At 37.5% G+C, this 21,989-nt stretch overlaps 1 protein-coding gene across 1 annotated transcript in view; it reads left to right on the top strand.

The window, feature by feature from the left end:
• COL24A1 (collagen type XXIV alpha 1 chain) overlaps nt 1–21,989 on the top strand; it is a 354,783-nt gene that overhangs the window by 267,693 nt on the left and 65,101 nt on the right. The window contains exons 43-46 of the mRNA XM_063105785.1: nt 2,987–3,040; nt 3,144–3,197; nt 9,807–9,860; nt 11,009–11,116. Of these exons, the coding sequence (XP_062961855.1) occupies nt 2,987–3,040; nt 3,144–3,197; nt 9,807–9,860; nt 11,009–11,116 (270 nt within the window). The remainder of the gene's footprint in view (nt 1–2,986; nt 3,041–3,143; nt 3,198–9,806; nt 9,861–11,008; nt 11,117–21,989) is intronic.

Raw genomic sequence — 21,989 nt, 5'->3', positions numbered from 1 at the left:
TAATCACCAAACTTTAAAAACACTTTTACACTCACAAACAGCCTTACAATTGGGGTGAACTCATGATATCCTTAGGAGAAAAAAAAATGGAATGGATAATGCATGTTTTGTTTCCCTTTGGTTATGAACTATTGGGAATTTTAAAAAATCCCTCTCATTATCCTTTGTTCTTTTTTCCCCTTGAAGAAACTTAGAATGAAAAAGGTCAAGTGTGTCTTGCTCATTATCATTAATAAATGCTTATATATACTGACATACTTTACATGTTATATATGATAAAATTTCTACAAATTTAGTCTCTGTTCATTCTGCATGTATTTGAGTCTGCTGTGGGCCAGGAGCAGAGCTATGTGCCATGGATATAACACTGGACACCCCAGACACAGTCTCTTCCCCCATGTACATTACATATATAAGATATATAGCATAAAAACATTTAATCAGTATAAAATTTACATAGTAAATTATAATTGTCATCCTGCAAACTGTACATCACGTAGGTCAAGATAAATTCATGTGAGGCTTAAGAAAGCCAGAGAACATGGTAGGAATAAGCATATTATCCTGTCAACATCCACTTTTTAAAGGTATGAGCAGAAACACACAAATACCCAAGATTAAGTCAAGCTAAACTTACATGAGACAAAGTCCTAGAAATACTTTGAGTAAATTATGTTGCATCTCAAACTCCTTTTTTGGTTTGACAAAGGCCATAGAATTTTTTATACGCAGTAAAATAGTAATAACTAAATCCCTACGGGGCCATCATGCCTTAGCATCAAACATGCATATCCAAATAGCTATTGCACATCATTATAGGCACCTCAAACTCAGAACTCAGTATGTCCCAAACAATAGTATCATTCATCCTTCCCAAATTTGATCTGATCCTCTTCTTGTTATGTTTTCAATTCAGTGAATGGTACCATCAGTCTCCCAAGTGTCCAAGCCAGTAAATGAATCCACTCTCTCTCTGTCTCTCTCTCTCTGTCTTACCTACCCCACCGCCACTCCATCTTTCACATTCAACTGGCCACTTATCTTGGCTTTTTAATCTCTGGAATCTAGCCATTTTGTCCTACTCTAAGTTCAAGCTTTCATCATTTTTCACTTGAATTATTTCAAGAGCTTCCTAACTAGACTCCCTGTCCCCAGTCATAGTCCTCTCAAATCCCTTCTCTACTTACATGTTCTGTCATATGAATCTCTATTTATTTCTCATGTTACTCTCTCCACCAGAATGTCCTCACTTTACTGCCTGGAACACTCACCTTCCAAGATTGAGTTTATCATCCCTTCCCTTATAAAATCCTCTCTGAGCTTCCCCTGGCCATCCAACTCATTCCACTACTAATATCATCAAGCAAAATCCATCACTTTCCATCACCTCTCCTATATAACTTTATAATAACTTTTACTATAGCATATTGAATTTTTGCCACTTTAGGAAAATGGTTATTGTCAACTTTTATTGGGATACAGTGGACCAGAGTAATTACAGAATAGGTTTGTCTTTGGTGAGATTTGTGTCCAAGCTTCACAAAACCAAGAGAAGCAGTTAGCTATTCTATGATCATTCTGTAAAGGTCTCTGTAAAACCAGGGTGGTGACAGACCCCTAATTAACTGTGATAGTTCTGAGTTTTGTAGTTTGCTCATATGCGCACTCTCTTTACTTTGTAACTCTGGCTTTTCACCAGCCACTTCTCTCCTGAATCCTATTTGATAAGTGACCCGTTAAGTGGTCATATTTACTTGTACCACACTCCCTTTTGATTGACCTGATTCTGCTATTTGCTGACTCTGCTTATGTTTTGCTGCTAAGGGTCATGTATGACAATGGTTTTCTCTTTAATGTGCCCATGTGCTATATAGAAAGCTTTCCAAGCCAGCCTTTTTCTCTCGCCACTGTTCACTTCCGGAAATAGGATTCATTTCCTTTATCAGGAAGTTGAAATTTAAAACCATAAACATTTGTCTCACAGAATATAAACAAAGAAGGCTTCAATTGACTTTTCTGTGAGAATAAATATGATTAGCCTGTACACTTAATCCCTTCTTCTCTTAGCCCAAAAAAGGATATGAGCCTGATAACTGTTTTTCGTAAGGCATTCTTTCTATAATATACAGACAGTAGGAAGAAAGGAAGCTGAGTGAAGAGGACAATAGAGAATAGGATAAAAGAGGTTACATGTGGAATTCTTCCTGTTTACTTCACCTGACATGCTCCTGGGCTGTTGCTAGTTTCTGTTTACACACTTGAAAACAGAAATGTGGTAGGTCAGCATTCCTTCTTAGGAAACTAGGGTGATGACAGATTGCTGAATGTCAGAGTCATTTGATTTTTCTTGGTATTGTATACAGTAACTACTCCCAGTCTTTGGCCCAGTAAATCTACTGTTCAAATGGCTGTGAACTGAGTTTGTAAAAATGGAGACTACCATACACTTCCACAGGGGAGATAGGTCAAAAAAAAAGAAATCTCTTCTCAAACTCCATTCCTCTGGTTCCTCTTACAAGGACAGTTGTTAGTGGATTTAGGGCCCATATGTATAATCTCACTTTAAGATCCTTAACTTAATGACATCTGCAAAAGCCTTTTTTCCAAATAAGGTCACAGTCACAGGTTCAGGGGCTTAGGGCATAGACATATCTTTGGGGAGACTACCACTCAACCCACTATATTAACTAAAATTTAAAAAAGAGAAAGAAAACTTATACAAAGGGTCTTCAAAAAGTTCATGGGAATATTTATATTATCTTTTAATTCTGTTTTTCCATGAACTTTTTGAAGTACCCTCATACTTATTCTTAGTCATCATAATGTCCAGTAGCTATTATGTTCTATCCTATTTCCAAGAAGAATTATCTCTATATTTAAATTGAGCTTTGCAATTCTTCTCTACCATTTTAAATGATAGTACCCTATTTTCTAAGATTCATGTCTCTACTTACTCTAATAATAATATAATCTTTTCTATTCCTAGGGTCATGTAGGTGTACCAGGACTAAGAGGTGCCACTGGACAACAAGGGCCCCCAGTATGTTTTAAAAGCATTCTTTATAATTCTGACATTTTAAAAAATTAACATCAATATTTGGTCTCTGCTTCATATGTGATTTCTGTTTCGGTTCCTCCTAAAGGGCGAGCCAGGAGACCAGGGTGAAAAAGGACCAAAAGGAGAGAGAGGATCTGAAGTAAGTTGAAATTGCTTAAGACAATTTGAAATTTATTGTTGTCTTGAGAAAGCAGGGGCACAAGGAGTTGTTTTTTTTACTATAATTCAAATGATTATTCATCTCTCCAGAACAGAGATCATTCTAGGCCTCTAATTGTCAATAATTGTGCTAAAACATGATTATTGATTGATTCATATGTTTTTACTGTTACCCAAATTTCGCTTTACCAGCAGCCTCCTCTGGCTTTGTGAAAATTGCCTAAGGTTGTTCTAAACTAGTAGTGTCTGATTGAGGTTTCAAACAGAAATACCAATAAGCCTTAAAACCAACATTGTAGAATGAAAAACATATTAGTTAAACCTATTTAGTTGTTGCAGAAGGTGTTAAAGAAAAAAATTATTCAAGGATATTTGTTAAAGCACGGTAAGGAAGAGTTTATTCAGGGCTATCACTGTAGATATAGGGGCCACTGCAATGGGATTTTGCAGTGAGGGAGGGAGATTGGGCTCAACTCTGAATACAACACGGGCCAATGGGAATTTGTAGTCACGGAGCAGGGTGGAGTCAGTGAATAGAAAATTACTAAGAGGAAACATCAGGAGTGAGGGGGATTCTGGCTAAACCAAACTAACAAGATTCTGGCTGAAGACAGGACAGGGTGATCAGACATCCCTGGGGGATGGTGGAGGATGATGAACCCAATTCAATGTGGCGGGTGATCAGATATCAAGGGGGGTCGTTCTTGCTAAACTAACGTAGCATGGTTCTTTGCTAAAACTGGATTTTACAAGGAAGTGCACAGGAGAAGGTTCAGGAGCCTGACTAAAGTTTGTCCAGGCAAAGTATCTTTGTCATAGGGTAAGGGTGAAAACAGTAGTTTGACTATGTGACCCAAACTCATAATTGATTGAAAAGATTTTTTTTTCTGTATAACAAATCAGTTATTTGCTATCAAGCAAACTAAAAATCTGTTCATTCACTGAATTTCACCTTCTCTTTCCTGTGCCCTGATAGATGTTGCCTCAACCTTACAAAGCTACTAGCTCTGTCCTTTACATCTTGAGCTCATTGCTGCGCAGCTTTTCATGGCATTCTGACTTTCTTGCTATTGATTTTAAATTAAATTCTTTAAAAAATGTACTGTGGTTTAATAATAAATTAGGTGAGAATGGATAAAAAGTACTGAATTTGAGATCATATTTCTCCTAATTTGTCAAGCCTTCTTCACCCAAACTTGTGTTTCCCACTTGTGTTTCCCACTTGTGGGAGTAATAAAATGGGGTTTAATCAGATGTATTAACTAGGTGTTCACTCACTTAGAAGCCATTGTCAGTAGTCTTGGCATCTATCCAGTAACTTCCTGTAAGGTTACTTAATAAATAAAAATTAATAAATAATAAATTATATATTTCACCAAAGGCAAGCCTGAGCGAGAAAAAATGCAGAGAAAGAAGACAGTTGCCTCATTCACTTCAAAATTTTTATATCCAAATTGGAAAAAGACATGGAAAAAACTATGAACCTAGAACACTGCTACTGCTGTCATACTACTTCCTTATACTTGCTTTAAGTGCCAAAGAATGCAAATGCTCTCCCAAGGTTTGATTCTAAAATGTCTAATCTTTTACAATTAATACTTGCATATTTACAATGTTTTCTTTTTTTCTTTTTGACATATCTGAGAAAGAAAAAATTTTCTGATGCTTATTAATATCTTTTAAAATTATGCTGATAAAAACCAAATACTCTTTACTAGACAACTGCCTCTCCAGCCCACATGGTCAGCTTTTCCTGGGTGTTAGAGCTGAAAGGTGCTGAGGAGCCATTCTTTAAATTCTGTATAATACAGTGGAACTAGTTCTTTCCTACTTTGGCTAATGCTGGCATACTGCCCAAGGGCACATTTAAAAGCCTCTTAGAATTTAAAATAGTAGTAATTGCTATAAGAATAACCATTGACTGTGTATTATTCATTAGGAACACCTTCAGTGGCCAGATGGGTCCTGTCCAATTGCTGTCATCTTGTTTTTGCAAAGCTTTAAATTTATTTTCTAAATTTGGAAATGACCCTTTAAAATCATCGGGACAACACTCTCATTTTTCAGATGAAGAACTTTAAGTCCCAGAGAGATTATGAGTTACCTAAGATCATAGAACTAATTAGCAACAGAACCAACACTAGAAACTTTATTTCTGACTCCTATTATTATACAAAAGCCTCATATTACTTTGAAATCTTTTATAAATTAAGTAAAATATGATTAATTAACTTAACCAACTAATTCATTCATTGGGCATGAGACTGCGGGCAAATATAAAGAAAAAGTGAGAGCAAGTCAAAACCAATTGCAGAACCACTACATTTTTTAAAAAGACTTTTGTAATGCAAATATGAGTGGACTGTCCTATAATGGCTTTCAAAGACTAAGACTCAAGCCAAAATCTCATTTTTCTCCCAAAGCAAAATTCCAGATATTAACAAATTGAAATTTCTTGGTTAGAAAAAGAAAAGAAAAAATAATTCTTGCATAAATCTCTAAGCCTATGTTTGCCTTATAAAGCTGCCCTCTCAAAGAAAGATAGAACTAGCAAAGTATTGAGCCTCATTAAAACAAAAAACAGGGTTTGGACTAGCATGGCACATGAAAAAATGTCCCTTATCAAAGAATTAGACTTCCTTCTCTAGTAGTCTATGAACTGGTACAGTCCTGATGAACGGAAGGCTTTTTAAATGGATCTGACTTCAAATGGGCCATTCTATGTATTTTTCGGTGCTAGCCAGGAAAAAGAGCACAATTTTACATGCATTGTAACGACTACATATAAAATTAATTTGCCTTTCCTATTATAAGAACAGAAAAGTCTGTTCATTGATTTACAAGGTACTCATATTTGAATAAAATGATATGAGTAAGTTAAGTTTGGAAGTAGCATAGAGTACTTCTACCTTTATTATATTTGAATTTGGGGGGATTGGTTAAAGAGTAACTTGACTTTTTTTCATTATTCTGGTACCAACTTAATCATCTATTAATGCCTTATATGACAACATATTTTCTTTACCTTGTCCCAATCTGTAATTTCCTACTGAACAGACCACCCCTGTGTAGGAGTAATGTTTGGTCATGTTTAGCTCTTAGTTTAGCTATAAGACCATCCAGTAATTCCAGCTCTGAGATTTTTTTTAAATGTGCAAATTCAAAAAAGGAACTGTCTTAGATTGGGCTGCTATAAAAAAGTACCATAGACTGGACGGCTTATGACCAACAAAAATTTATTTCTCACAGTTCTGGAGGCTGAAAATTTGAGATAGGATACCAGCATGGTCAGGTTCCAGTGAGGGTCTTCCTGCATATTGCAGAGTGCTGGCTTCTCACTGTATCTTCATATGGTGAAAAGAGAACCAGAGAGTTCTCTGGGGTTTCTTTTTATAAGGGCACTAATCCCATTTGTAAGGGTTCTACCCTCATGACCTCATTACTTCCTAAAAGTCCCACCTCCTAATACCTTCACACTGGAGTTTAGGATTTCAACAAAGAATTTGGGGAAGACACATTCAGTCCATAACAGGTAGCGATGTTCTATACTTTAGTGATCTCTATGTATTTTAAACCTCCATTGTTAAGACCATGGTTTTTCCAGCTGGCCGACTTTCTTTTAGTTATGGTGACAATAATTGTAATAAGGAAATCTTTTCTGAATTGAACATCTAAGAACAGCAGAAACTATAGTTTTGTTATTTGTTAAACACTCCTGGTGTTCAATAGATAGATTTTGCCATAATTGTCCTACTATAATTAGCAAAATATACTTTAAAAATATTTTTTATATTCATAATTTTCCTTTTGTGCTATTATATTGTGAGCTTCTTCCTGATGCTCATCCGAGTCTGAATAACATTCTAGTTTTCATGATGATAGGCCCACAGATATAGATTTCAGGGTACAATATTTAACTCTTCTGAAATAATCCCCAACATAATGCTACCCCAAAATGTAACTGATTTGTCATAATATATGAATCTCTTTGTTTTTATTTTGTTATTTAATTACTCGGGATAAGACACTCACATACATGTGTGGTACATTAAAAGTGTAATTTTGTTTATGTTTTCTATAATGGATCTTAGCATCTGTCCTGAGTACCCATCCTGCCTGATGGTAGAAACTTAACTGTTGGAAATCTAGTCAATGGACCTTTAACTCCATCCACTCAAGTATCCTGCTTTTGACTTAGAGTTTTCTCCATTTATTCTTTCCTCAAGTTTGCAGGTACATTCTGGGAGGCAATGGTGGGAGAGGGAAGCGGGAGGTGAGTTTGGTCTTCAGTCATCATCTATTTACACTAGCATCCCTAGAGGCCCCCAGTTGCCATCATCTACTATGTTGGCATCTACCTTGGCTCTCCTGGCAGAAGTTCTTTGCCTCATGCCCGCAGGTACAGTGATTTTCTCATTTCAGGTGTAAAGCCTCCCCAGATAGGGCTCTCAGAGCCATGGAAATAACATTCTTCTGCTCCCCACACCATGCTGGGTGGTGGAGGACTCAGAGACTTTCTCCAGCTCACTGTCTGAGACATCTCTAGGACAGAAATTTCTACTGTGTTGCTGACACTTAGTGCACTTTGTATGGACTTCTCAATGAGGACTTTAGTCTCTGTAGATATCATCTCTGTGCTTAAATCCCCAAACTTATCTGGGAGTATTATTGTTTCTACTCACCCCAGGACTTGAGGGCAGGATGGGGCAAAGGGCACTTCTCAGAGGTTTTTGTCAGTGTTTAACAGTCTTGCTTCTCTTCTGCTTCTCCTGTTCTTTTTTCCAAACTTGAAGATCTTTATATCCCCTTACGTAGAAAAAACTCACATTATTGTAATTCTTCTAAATCTGTTCTTTTATGGCATGAATTTTATGACTTGAGTCCTTCATAACCTTGGTTTTTGATACTCAAAGGTAGACTTTCAATATTTAAGAATCAGTCTTTTATATTTACAAAGCATGTTTTTGAAACTGAAAATATGTTTTTCTCAAACTATTACCTCCACAATGAGTTTTATTGGACTATTTTGAAATTCATAAGCCAAGGAAAAGTCTGTTTTGAAAAATCACAAGTCTAGAACAGATCTATCTTTTTTCAAAAAAAGAAATACCATGAAGGAAAAAAAACACTGGTTAACATATTTGAATATTATCATGATTAATATGTTATTTAATTAGTACTATTCAAGATGACTAAAATCAGAACTTTTTGCAGTTTTATGATAGTCTTTATTTGCTTTTCTTTTAACCTCTTTATTGTGTTCTGAAAGACATATTTTACTATAGTATTATATGTTCCAGAAATTGTATATACCTCAACTGAACCGAGGTCAACAACTATCCCATTTTCTGGTTTCCTTACCCTTAGAAAGACTGCATTAGTGACTTTTAAGGCAAGTAAAATAGTTTTCAAAGTTGGAGGTAGAACCCTTGATCCACATATCTCCTCATTATCAAAGTTGAATTTTTATCTCTTACAGAAAATGTTCTTTATGACAGCCTATACTATTTCTTCTTAAAATATTTAAGCTTGTTTTGAGAAAATGTGACATCTTATGAAGTTGTTTCTTTTGTTGTTGTTGTTAAATTGAATCTTTGGCCTAATTTGTCTTCAAATTTGAATAACTTAACATCCCTTTTTGGTGGAATTACCCTGTTTGTGAGAACTTTTGATGACTTCTGAGAATTGTGTCTGGTAATGACAATATAATTGTTTTTCTTATTTGTGAACCAGGTCACTCTTTTCCACAGGTTTTTCCTTAAAATAATTTTAGCATATCATCAGAACAATGGTATGATTTGCAAGGGCAGAGTGCCTAACTATCCTGGCAGACCAGTGACTGCTGAATCAATTATGATTTAAAACATCTCACACATGGAAAAAACAAACAGTTCCATGGGAAATGAATATCTTTTCTTTGATTCACAAGTATGTTCTTCTCTGCGTTTCCAGAGAAGCACATTTTAGGCTATGGGTTCATGTCCCTCATTACACCAAAGTGCCTTGCAAGCAGGAAGTTTGTCTTTCCATTCCTAGCACATAACAGAATCCCTGATGCATGATACTCAGTCAATATTTACTGAATTAATTATTTAGCCACTTTCAAAAGGAGACAAGGACCCCGCCTTAAAGTGGGGACATTTATTAAATAATCTTTTTAGTTCCTTTTTAGAGCTAGAACTTCAATTCTTTTTTTTTTTTTTTTTTTTTTTTTTTTGTCTTTTTTTCGTGACGGGCACTCAGCCAGTGAGTGCACCGGCCATTCCTATATGGGATCCAAACCCGCGGCGGGAGCGTCGCCGCGCTCCCAGCGCCGCACTCTCCCGAGTGCACCACGGGCTCAGCCCAGAACTTCAATTCTTAAATCATAGAATTTGGAGTGATAAGGAAATTCGTACATTCTCTGGTCAAATTGTCTCATTTTCAGATGAACAAAGTGACTCCCAGGAAAGTTAAATGGCAATCCCAGTGATATACAACTAGTTAACTGGCGGTACTTGCTGCACCATCCAGGTCTCAGCATACTTTCCTATGGCTTCATTTTAATTGTTTATCACAGTTAATTGACAACTTTGCCTCCCATGTTTAGGGTCCCAAAGGGAAAAAAGGAGTTCCTGGCCCTTCTGGGAAACATGGAATCCCTGTAAGTAACAAGTTTCTTTCATCTTCCTTGTTTTTCCAAATAGAATGGGCAACTTTAGCAAGTAGAAAAGTTTGGGGCCAATTATGTCATGTTGGATAAATCAGATCGTCTTAAAAGAAACATTTAAACCCATACTGGAATACAGAGGTAACAAAATACGACCATTAACTCAAAACCAAACTTGCTGTTTAAATGTAAGTCCCTGCAGTTGAAGGATGCTCTTTTCCTGTGTTATGGAACTTTCTCTGTGGACTTATGCTTCTCTCTGATGGTGAACCACTGAAAATCAGGGAACCTAGAATCACGACTAAATGAATATTGACAAAGGTCAGAATCTTCAAGAATAATTAAGAAAACATTAGCTGTATTTTAATTGAAGGACTCAGCCTCTTACTCTCCTGGCAAATGGAATGGAAAGTCAGGAAAAATATTTTTTAAATCTTTTCATCACAGAACAAAGATTTATACTACCTTAGCCTTCTCTGGCCAGGCAGATATGTGTTGACTGGTTTATTAGCAAAGACTTCCTGCTAATGTCACGTAGTGAAGGCTTAGATAACTGCTTTGGGTGGCTTGTGTTGGTTCAAAAGAAGCAGAGAAATGAACATAAATTATAGGCACATTCAGATCAGAAAATCCCTACAGATAAAATCCAGTTGCCCAAGAGTAGAAACAAAATGTTCAGACTTTTCTTCAGTCATGTAAGTATCTGATTCAAAAAGGCAGCAAAAAGAGCCATAATTTGTTTCTTGGGAAAACAACACAATCCAAGGTTTTGCAGATGTTGAATGACAGCCTATATCCTAAGCTGACAGGTGCATATAGCTGATCTTTTCTCTATACAGCTAGATAAAGTATGGGCTGACAGAATGAGAAATACCAGATAATTACACTAACGCTCAAAAAGCTGCACAATAAATTGCTGATTAGCTTGTCATTTTTGTTTAGGGAACTTTTAAAGACAGCTATCTGTTGAATACAAATAGTAAATCATTAAGGAATCCAGAAAACAGAGGAAAATTTTCCCTGGAACAGGGTATAAAAATATAAACGTCCTCTCTGCCCATCCCCCATAAATACAAAAGTATTTGTTATTTAAACATCTATCCAGCATCTCTCAATAATCTAAGTAATTTTTAATTATCAAGGGACTCCCAGGCCTACCTGGGCCAAAAGGAATGGAAGGAGACCATGGAGCAGATGGCATTTCAGGAAACCCTGGAAAAGTTGGGCTACCAGGAAAACAGGGGCTTCCAGTAAGTCGTGTGACTATCTCTTTGCTCTTTATTTCTTATGCATAAGTATCTCCTTTTTATACCATAGGTATTTTAGTATCTTTCTTAGCTTTGGCATTGGCTTAGATTAAGCCAATCATTTTTTAATAGTTATTTTGGAATTGTATTTATGATTTCCAGGGAATGTCAATGGGTATGTTCTCTTGGATATTTTTTATTTAATAACCCATTGTATTACTAATTTATGCTGTTTTATACATATAAAAGCTTGTGAGGAAGAACTATAAAGAAGCAAAATTTTAGGAGCTACACAACCTGGCTGTGCTTTGAGTTCATCAAATGTCTTAAGCCACCTTAGGAACATTTAGGTCTTGGCAGTAACTCAAGATAGATTCTGCCAAGAGTCATTTTCCCTTTACTTTTACGGCCTCAGTATTTTACAAGAATTGTGTGAATATCTTCTCTGTGTGCATCTGGTGATAATGCGGTGATATAGATTCACTGTTATTTCTATGTAAATTTCTATCTTACTTCATCACAAATTTAAAAATCATATTTTTTCCTCACTTAGCCATTTCCCCTCGTTCCTTCCCTAATGTTATCCTAATCCAGATATTTTTGTTATACTTGGTTGTATTTTTACTCAAAACATTAGAAGAATTAACCACATACTTTCAAGAACCCAGTAAAATTTACCCTTTTACATTTCTGCTGTTTGGATGTAGTTATCTATTGATTCATTTTTTTCTTAAATAATAAATTAATGCTACATGTTTATTCAAATTAGCATGGTGCTATAGCTAAGCTCAAACCCAAATCAATATTTTTCTTTCACTATGGTGAATTATCTCATTTATGTAAAAAAAAAATTTTTTGAAATTATAACCAAACCAATTTAATCATTTCAGAAATAAATACCTAGTCAGATTCTAGATGAATATTTTTAAGGAGTCTTAACATGGTTTCTATTTGTTTTAGCGGAACCATGTCAGAACATCAGCACACCAGGTTAAGGCCTAGGACATTTTGACAGCCAGGCTGATGTTTTTAATGAAAGTGGATATTTTATAGACTTCTGCCAGCAGTATCAGTCTGGTTGGAAGAGGACTTCCATTTGAGATCCCAGTCTTAAAGGGAGCTCACGCACTAGGCCTTCATCTTCATGCTGCTTGCCAGGCTCACCATATGATAGTCTTAAAATAAGATTGTGGAATTTAAAGAATACAACAGTAAAACCCTTTGAATTGGTCTGAGAGTCTATATTTTTTGTGGATTAAGTCTTACTGGGAAATGCTATAGTGAATCTTTTCCTATTAGTTTGAATAAGATTTTAATAGTTCAAACAAGGAAAACCACACTTGAAAATATGTCATATTTCTTGCTGATACACACAAGTTAATCACTGAGGTGGTGTGTGTGTGGATGTGCCCCACAGCTGATAAGGCTAGAAAGTGAATTGTAAATGCTAATAATAGCAAATAAATTTATTACTTTATTAATTTATTAACAATTAACTTTTTAATTATTTAAGGAATAGGAATTTGTTCTCAGGCTAAAATACTACTAATCCAGTTATTAATTCCAGATATTGGATAATAACAACCAGTATCATACATATATGTCTTTAATAAGAGTTTCAGATATTTATCAAAAAGTTAGTGATACATCAAAGTCTTCAGTATGTCCGGTCAACAACTTGTACATTGTGATAAACAAGTTCTTCCTGACAATATGGGATACCTGAAGGCCCCCCCTAGGAAGGACTGAAAATTCCATGGAATGAAAACATTGATTCAGATTATAAAATTATGAACCATTTTCTTTTGCGTAAAAACTGCAATATGGCAACTAACTATTATCTGTTGCTAGTTTTTAGCAAGAAAGTAGATATTTTCTAACAACTCTCCATACTTTTTCAATAGTGCGGTAATATTTAAAGAGCAGAAATTTTTTTTTTTTTTTTTTTTTTTTTTTAGTTTATAAGCAACAGGAATTTATTTCTTACAGTTCTGGAAGCTGGGAAGTCAAGATCATGGTGCTGGCAGATTCAATGTCTGGCAAGGGCTCGCTTCCTGGTTCGTTCATAGATGGTGCCTTCTAACTGTGTCCTCACACAGTGCAAGGGAAGAGGCAGCTCTCTGGGGCCTCTTGTGTAAAGGCAATAATCCCATTCATGAGGGCTCCAACCTCATGACATAATTACCTGCCAAAGACACTATCTCCTAATACCATCACATTGGTGATTAGGTTTTAACAAATGAATTTGGGGTGGAGGACATAAACATTAGACCATAGTGCTATCATTTCTCCAATACCATACTATTTTGATTACTGTAGCTATATTGTAAAATCAGGTAATGTAAGTCCTATACTTTGTTCTTCTTTATAATAGTTTTGGCTATTCTAGGTCCTTTGAATTTCCATATAAATTTTAAAATTGATTTGTCAATTTTTATACAAAAGAAATGCTGAAATTTTTGTCTGGATCTCTTATTAAATCTATAGATCATTATCAGGAAAACTGGTATCTTGGCAGTATTTTTTATTTCCTTATATGAACATAATATATCTTTCCTTTTATTTACAGCACCTTTAAATTTTCTTCATCATGATTCATAGTTTTCAGTGTAGAGGTCCCTCATGTCTTTTGTCAAATTTAAGTAAGTTTTTAACTATTTTTATGGAGGTTATTTCTTATGTTACTATAAATGGAATTTCTTACACATTATTTTCTAATTATTTGTGGCTACAATACAGAGATACAATAGATTTAAAAAATATTGACTTTGTAGTTTGCGACTCTGCTTTTAGTCCAGTAGTTTTGTTTGTTTGTTAATTTGAATTACCTCTCTTCAACATTTATTTTATTTATGTATTTATTTATTTTTTAGGATTTAATTTATTTTATTTATTTTAATTTTTAATTTTATTTTGTCGATATACATTGTGGCTGATTATTGCTCCCCATCACCAAAACCTCCCTCCCTTCTCCCTCCGCCCCTCCCCCCCAACAATGTCCTTTCTGTTTGCTTGTCGTATCAACTTCAAGTAATTGTGGTTGTTATATCTTCTTCCCCCCCCCCCCCCCGGTTTTGTGTGTGTGTGTTTGTGTGTGTGTGTGCGTGTGTGAATTTATATATTAATTTTTAGCTCCCACCAATAAGTGAGAACATGTGGTATTTCTCTTTCTGTGCCTGACTTGTTTCACTTAATATAATTCTCTCAAGGTCCATCCATGTTGTTGCAAATGGCAGTATTTCATTCGTTTTTATAGCTGAGTAGTATTCCATTGTGTAGATGTACCACATTTTCCGTATCCACTCATCTGATGATGGACATTTGGGCTGGTTCCAACTCTTGGCTATTGTAAAGAGTGCTGCGATGAACATTGGGGAACAGGTATACCTTCGACTTGATGATTTCCATTCCTCTGGGTATATTCCCAACAGTGGGATAGCTGGGTCGTATGGTAGATCTATCTGCAATTGTTTGAGGAACCTCCATACCATTTTCCATAGAGGCTGCACCATTTTGCAGTCCCACCAACAATGTATGAGAGTTCCTTTTTTTCCGCAACCTCACCAGCATTTATCGTTCAGAGTCTTCTGGATTTTAGCCATCCTAACTGGGGTTAGATGGTATCTCAATGTGGTTTTGATTTGCATTTCCCGGATGCTGAGTGATGTTGAGCATTTTTTCATATGTCTGTTGGCCATTTGTATATCTTCCTTAGAGAAATGCCTACTTAGCTCTTTTGCCCATTTTTTAATTGGGTTGCTTGTTTTTTTCTTGTAAAGTTGAGTTCCTTATATATTCTGGATATTAATCCTTTGTCAGATGTATATTTCGCAATTATTTTCTCCCACTCTGTTGGTTGTCTTTTAACTCTTTTAATTGTTTCTTTTGCTGTGCAGAAGCTTTTTAGTTTGATATAATCCCATTTGTTTATTTTTCCTTTGGTTGCCGGTGCTTTTGGGGTCGTATTCATGAAGTCTGTGCCCAGTCCTATTTCCTGAAGTGTTTCTCCTATGTTTTCTTTAAGAAGTTTTATTGTTTCAGGGTGTATATTTAAATCCTTAATCCATTTTGAGTTGATTTTAGTATACGGTGAGAGGTATGGATCTAGTTTCATTCTCCTGCATATCGATATCCAGTTATCCCAGCACCATTTGCTGAAGAGGCAGTCCCTTCCCCAGTGAATAGGCTTGGTGCCTTTGTCAAAGATCAGATGGCAGTAAGTGTGTGGGTTGATTTCTGAATTCTCTATTCTATTCCATTGGTCAGTGTGTCTGTTTTTATGCCAGTACCATACTGTTTTGGTTATTATAGCTTTGTAGTATAGCTTAAAGTCGGGTAGTGTTATGCCTCCAGCTTTATTTTTTTTGCTCAGCATTGCTTTGGCTATGCATGGTCTTTTATTGTTCCATATAAATGACTGGATAGTTTTTTCCATTTCTGAGAAAAATGTCTTCGGAATTTTGATGGGGATTGCATTGAATTTGTATATCACTTTGGGTAGTATGGACATTTTCACTATGTTGATTCTTCCAATCCAAGAGCATGGGATATCTTTCCATCTTCTTGTATCCTCTCTAATTTCTCTCAGCAGTGGTTTGTAGTTCTCATTATAGAGATTTTTCACCACCTTAGTTAACTCAATTCCTAAGTATTTTATTTTTTTTTTGGTGGCTATTGTAAATGGGCAGGCTTTCTTGATTTCTCATTCTGCATGTTCACTATTGGAGAAAAGAAATGCTACTGATTTGTGTGTGTTGATTTTGTATCCTGCTACTGTGCTGAAATCATTTATCAATTCCAACAGTTTTTTTGTAGAGGTTTTAGGCTGTTCGATATATAGGATCATGTCATCTGCAAACAGGGACAGTTTGACTTCATCTTTTCCAATCTGGATGCCCTTTATTTCCTTCTCTTCTCTGATTGCTCTGGCTAGTACTTCCAACACTATGTTGAATAGGAGTGGTGAGACTGGGAATCCTTGTCTAGTTCCTGTTCTTAAAGGAAAAGCTTTCAGCTTTTCCCCATTCAGGATGATATTGGCAGTGGGTTTGGCATATATGGCTTTAATTATGTTGAGATACTTTCCCTGTATACCTAACTTATAGAGGGTCTTTGTCATGAATGAGTGCTGAACTTTATCAAATGCTTTTTCAGCATCTATAGAGATGATCATATGGTCCTTGTGTTTGAGTTTATTAATATGGTGTATCACATTTATTGATTTGCGTATGTTGAACCAACCTTGCATCCCTGGGATGAATCCCACTTGATTATGATGAATAATTTTACGTATGTGTTGCTGTATTCTGTTTGCTAGTATTTTAGTGAGGATTTTTGCATCTATATTCATCAAGGATATCGGCCTGTAGTTTTCTTTTTTGGTTATATCTTTACCTGGTTTTGGTATCAGGATGATGTTTGCTTCATAGAATGAGTTTGGGAGATTTGCGTCCGTTTCAATCTTTTGGAATAGTTTGTAAAGAATCGGTGTCAATTCCTCTTTGAATGTTTGGTTAAATTCTGCTGTGAATCCATCTGGTCCTGGGCTTTTCTTTGTTGGGAGCCTTCTGATAACAGCTTCAATCTCCTTTATTGTTATTGGTCTGTTCAAACTTTCTACATCTTCACGGTTCAGTTTTGGGAGCTTGTGTGTGTCCAGAAATTTATCCATTTCCTCCAGATTTTCAAATTAGTTGGCGTATAGTTGTTTATAGTAGTCTCGAATGATTCCTTGTATTTCAGATGAATCAGTTGTAATATCGCCTTTTTCATTTCTAATTTTGGTTATTTGAGTCTTCTCTCTTCTTTTTTTTGTTAGCCATGCTAATGGTTTGTCAATTTTATTTATCTTTTCAAAAAACCAACTTTTTGATTCGTTGATCTTTTGAATTGTCCTTTGGTTTTCAATTTCATTCAGTTCTGCTCTGATCTTAATGATTTCTTTCCATCTGCTAACTTTAGGTTTAGATTGTTCTTGTTTTTCTAGTTCTTTAAGGTGAAGTGTTAGGTTGTTCACTTGCCATCTTTCCATTCTTCTAAAGTGAGCGTTTAATGCAATAAATTTTCCCCTCAATACTGCTTTTGCAGTATCCCACAGGTTTTGGTATGATGTATCATTGTTTTCATTAGTTTCAATAAATTTTTTGATTTCCTGCTTGATTTCTTCTTGGACCCATATGTCATTAAGTAGAATGCTGTTTAATTCCCATGTGTTTGTATAGTTTCCAGAGTTTCATTTGTTATTAATTTCTAGTTTTAATCCATTGTGGTCTGAGAAGATACATGGGATAAATCCAACTTTTTTGAATTTATTGAGACTTGATTTGTGACCTAATATGTGATCTATCCTGGAGAATGATCCATGTGCTGATGAGAAGAATGAATATTCTGAGGTTGTTGGGTGGAATGTTCTGTAGATATCTGCCAATTCCAATTGGTCTAGAGTCTTGTTTAGATCTTTTGTTTCTCTACTGATTTTTTGCCTAGATGATCTGTCTAATATTGACAGTGGGGTGTTCAGGTCCCCTGCTATTATGGTATTAGTGTCTATTTCCTTCTTTAGATCTAATAGAGTTTGTTTTATAAATCTGGCTGCTCTGACATTGGGTGCATACATATTTATGATTGTTATGTCTTCTTGATGGATCAGTCCTTTTATCATTAAGTAGTGTCCCTCATTGTCTCTTTTTATGGTTTTTAGTTTAAAGTCTATTTTGTCAGATATAAGAATAGCTACTCCAGCTCGTTTTTCTTTTCTGTTTGCATGGTAAATCTTTTTCCATCCTTTCACTCTTAGTCTATGTGAATCTTTATGGGTGAGGTGGGTCTCTTGTAGGCAGCATATAGTTGGGTCCTGCTTTTTGATCCAGTCAGCCAGTCTGTGTCTTTTGATTGGGGAATTTAAGCCTTTTACATTAAGAGTTGTTATTGAAAGGTGTTGATTTATTCCTAGCATTTTATGGGTTGTTTGGTTGTCTTAGGTGTCTTTTGTTCCTTGCTTTCTGATTTAATGTTTGGTTTCTGTGTTTGTTGGTTCCTTAGGATGTAGATAGTGTTTTTGTTTGCTTGTTTTCTCTTCATGAATGCCATTTTTATTACACTGGTGGTTATTGATTTTTCTTGGGTTTTTTTGGCAGTGGTAGTTATTTTTCAGGAACCAAACCCAGTACTCCCTTGAGGATTTCTTGTAAGGGTGGTCGTGTGGTAGTGAACTCCCGCAGTTTTTGTTTGTCTGAGAAATATACTATTTGCCCTTCATTTCAGAAGGATAGCCTTGCAGGGTAGAGTATTCTTGGCTGGCAATCTTTGTCTTTTAGTATTTTGAAAATATCATCCCATTCCTTTCTAGCTTTTAGGGTTTGTGATGAAAAGTCTGATGTTAGCCTGACTGGGGCTCCCTTATAGGTGATTTGACGCTTCTCTCTTGCAGCTTTTAAGATTCTCTCTTTGTCTCTGAGTTTTGCCAATTTGACTATGACATGTCTTGGAGAAGGCCTTTTTGGGTTGAATACGTTTGGAGATCGTTGAGCTTCCTGGATCTGAAGATCTGTGACTTTTCCTATACCTGGGAAGTTTTCTGCCACTATTTTTTTGAATATGTTTTCAATGGAATCTCCATTTTCCTCCCCTTCTGGAATACCCATGACTCGGTTATTTGAGCGCTTAAGGTTGTCTGATATCTCTCTCAGATTTTCTTCCATGTCCTTGATTCTTTTTTCTTTCTTTTTGTCTGCTTGTGTTATTTCAAACAGCCCATCTTCAAGTTCAGAGGTTCTCTCTTCAACCTCGACAAGCCTGCTGGTTATACTCTCCGTTGTGTTTTTTATTTCGCTGAATAACTTCTTCAGTTCAGCAAGTTCTGCTACATTTTTTTTCAAGACATTGATTTCTTTGTACATTTCCTCTTTCAGATCCTGTATACTTTTCCTCATTTCATCATGATGTCTAGCTGTGTTTTCTTGTATCTCATTCAGTTTCCTTAGAATTATCACTCGAAATTCCTTGTCAGTCATTTCAAGGGCTTCTTGTTCTATAGGATCTGGAGTTTGAGATTTATTAACTTTTGGTGGTGTACTTTCTTGATTTTTTGTATTTCTGGTGTCTTTTTTTTGGTGTTTATTCATTGTGGCAGGGGGTTGAACAGTCCACCAGTTTGAGACTAATGAATAAGTAGGATGTTGCTGTGGTTGCCAATTTGGTATGGCTACCTCCGTGGCTGCTCAGTTGGCCTCTAGTACCTTGTGTGTGTGGTTGCCTTGGGTCTTGGGCTTCTCCGGGGAGCCACCTTTCTGGTCAGCTTGGACTCTGCTGGGCTGGTGGATCACGTACCACAGGGTGTGTGATCGCTGTTGAGCTTTCACTTCCTGTGCAGGACTTCTCCCTGTTCCGTGTGCTCTGGCCCAGGCTGTTGGATCGTGCAGTGGCGACCCCACAGGGCGTGTGGTTTCTGTCGAGTCTCCGCCTCCCTAGCCGCATGTCTCCCCACTCTGTGCACACTGTGCTGGGCTGGGGTGTGTCTTCTGCAACCCTGGTCTATCAGCTGGGCCTTCAAGACCCTGCTCGGCACCGCCTCGCCCAGGAAGTCTACCAGGTTTCTGGTAGGCACAGACGACCAGTCGCTCTGGGTGCCTTTGTAGCACTGTGTAGATCTTTCTCGGGACTTGTTCACCTTTGTATCCCCCCGGTATAAACCGAGTCTAGCGCCCACCTGCAGCCAGCTCTCCGGCAGGTTCAAGCGGACCTGGGAACTCTCCTACCACACTATTCCCAACTAGAAATTGGTTAGGCTTTTTTCCGAACTGGTGGCCACAGAGATGGTTACTGCCTCTCAGTAACAGGAAGTTTACCGGGGGCTGGAGTCCCTGGTGTGGTGGAGTGACAGTCGGCCCGCCCATACTTCCTTGCCCTCCCGACACTGGCCGGGGACACCCCACGCCACCAACCCGCCAGAGAACCACGGAGGGAGTGGGAGGGGAGGCCGGCCCGCAGGCTCCAGAAAGCCCCGCGCCAGGCCAAGCAAGTGGGAAGGCTCAGTGATGGCTGAGCCGGGCGGAGCTGCCAGCACCTGGGAAAATGGAGGCAGCCCCGGGGTGTTGAGTGGCCTGGTGGTGCAGGCGGGAGCCTGGTGGGCGTCAGACCCCCAAACAGGGCTGGTCCAGGGGTCACTCAGAGGGTTGTGCCAGGTCGGGAGCTCACTCTCTGCCTCTGGTCTGTCGCCTTCCCCGTTCTCGGCCGCTGCCACCTCGGGCTGTTCAGTCGCGGTGTGGCTCAGGTGCTCCCAGGAATCTTCTTTAATGCCGGCCTGAAACCTAGAATCCTGAATAGGGCAGCTGGCCACCTTCAGCGCGGCCCCGGCCTCCGGGATCCTGTCTGCATCCACAGCAGCCCTGGCGCCGTGTTCCCTGTTTCGAGACTCGCTTTTGCAGCTAAGAAACAGTTCTTTTCCTGCTCCACACTTCAAAGCTGTTGCCTGTAAATGAGGCAGCCTCTCCTGCCGGGGGCAAAGTGGCGGTCACTCCTCACGACTGGCCACCAGCAGCGGTCCTCCCTTAAGAGATGGCAAGAGGAAGGTCCACTAGTTTCCTGGCTACCTGAGGCCCAGTGGCTGCCTTTTCCACCTCAGCTACTCCATGCCAACCGCCGCAGCCACCGCCATCTTGACTAAAGAGCAGAAATTTAATAACTGAGAGAGCCAACACAGAAAATATTAAAATAATGCAATTACAGTGCCGATTCCATTTAATCACACTCTAAGCCTTATTCCTGGAATCTGTCACACTAGTTTTATCGGCTGTGTGGTGAAGGTTCGTGCATAAAATCAAAACACTGGCTCTGTCTAGAATAGAGAAGAATGAAGGGGACTTAGGCCAGCTGATGAGGCCATTTGCATTCCAAAACCCAGTTAGGACTCTGGGATATTAGCCCGGGCTGTTTGGTTGCAAACAACAGAATCTAATCTGGCGAATTTAAGCAGAAAACAAATTATATGATGGAAACTGGGTTTCTCCCAAATCAACATAAAGACAGGAGATCCAGAGTCAGAAAGTCTGAAATTAAGGAATACTATCAATAAGACACCCTATGCACAGAGCAATCTAGTTAGGATGCCACCAATGGCACTGGCACCAGTTGACAATGTCAATTGACCCGTGCATTCCCTGCTGGGCAGATTCAAATGGTTCAAATGGGCATTGAACTCTCAGTGGCAGTGCTACTGCACTATAAATGATTTCTAAACTGACCTGCATCTTCATGCGTCAAGATTCAGAGATGTGAATGGGAGTTTCCAGTAATTTGACCTAAGTTATCTACTCGAGTCTTCCCTTTATTTATTTTGTTTGTTTTGGGCTACAGTATGGGGATCTAAACCCATGACCTTGGTGTTATAAGGCTGTGCTCTAACAAACTGAACTAATTGGCCAGCACTCACCTACTCAAGTCTTGAATGACAGAGGAGGAAGTAAAAAAAAGATCTTTCAACTTTGGCTTCTATATTTTTTTAGAGTTCTTGCCCACCCTTTTTCTTTTACACCAAGTACAGAGTTGTTGGGTTAATCACATTAATGAATTTATGGCATATTATCATCCTTCAATTTTTGCATGGACCTACACTTCGACTCATTTTATTCCCACTCTCATTCCCCTCTCCCTAAAATAAACAACTATTTTATGTGTTTTAATGTATATTTCTATTTGAATATGTTCTTTAAACAATATACTATTGTTTTTTATTCAATTTATCTTTAATTACATAAATGATATTAGGCCATTCTACTTCTTACTTTTTTCCAGTAAGCACTGGGTTTTTAAGATCCATTCATATTGTTATAGGTACATCATCTCTTCCTCTTCTAACTGATGTATAATTCCTCATGCT

Source organism: Cynocephalus volans, chromosome 8 (genome assembly GCF_027409185.1).
Source record: "Cynocephalus volans isolate mCynVol1 chromosome 8, mCynVol1.pri, whole genome shotgun sequence".
Classification (NCBI taxonomy): domain Eukaryota; kingdom Metazoa; phylum Chordata; class Mammalia; order Dermoptera; family Cynocephalidae; genus Cynocephalus; species Cynocephalus volans.
The sequence above is the reverse complement of the archived record's forward strand: the minus strand, read 5'-3'. Positions and strand labels throughout refer to the sequence as shown.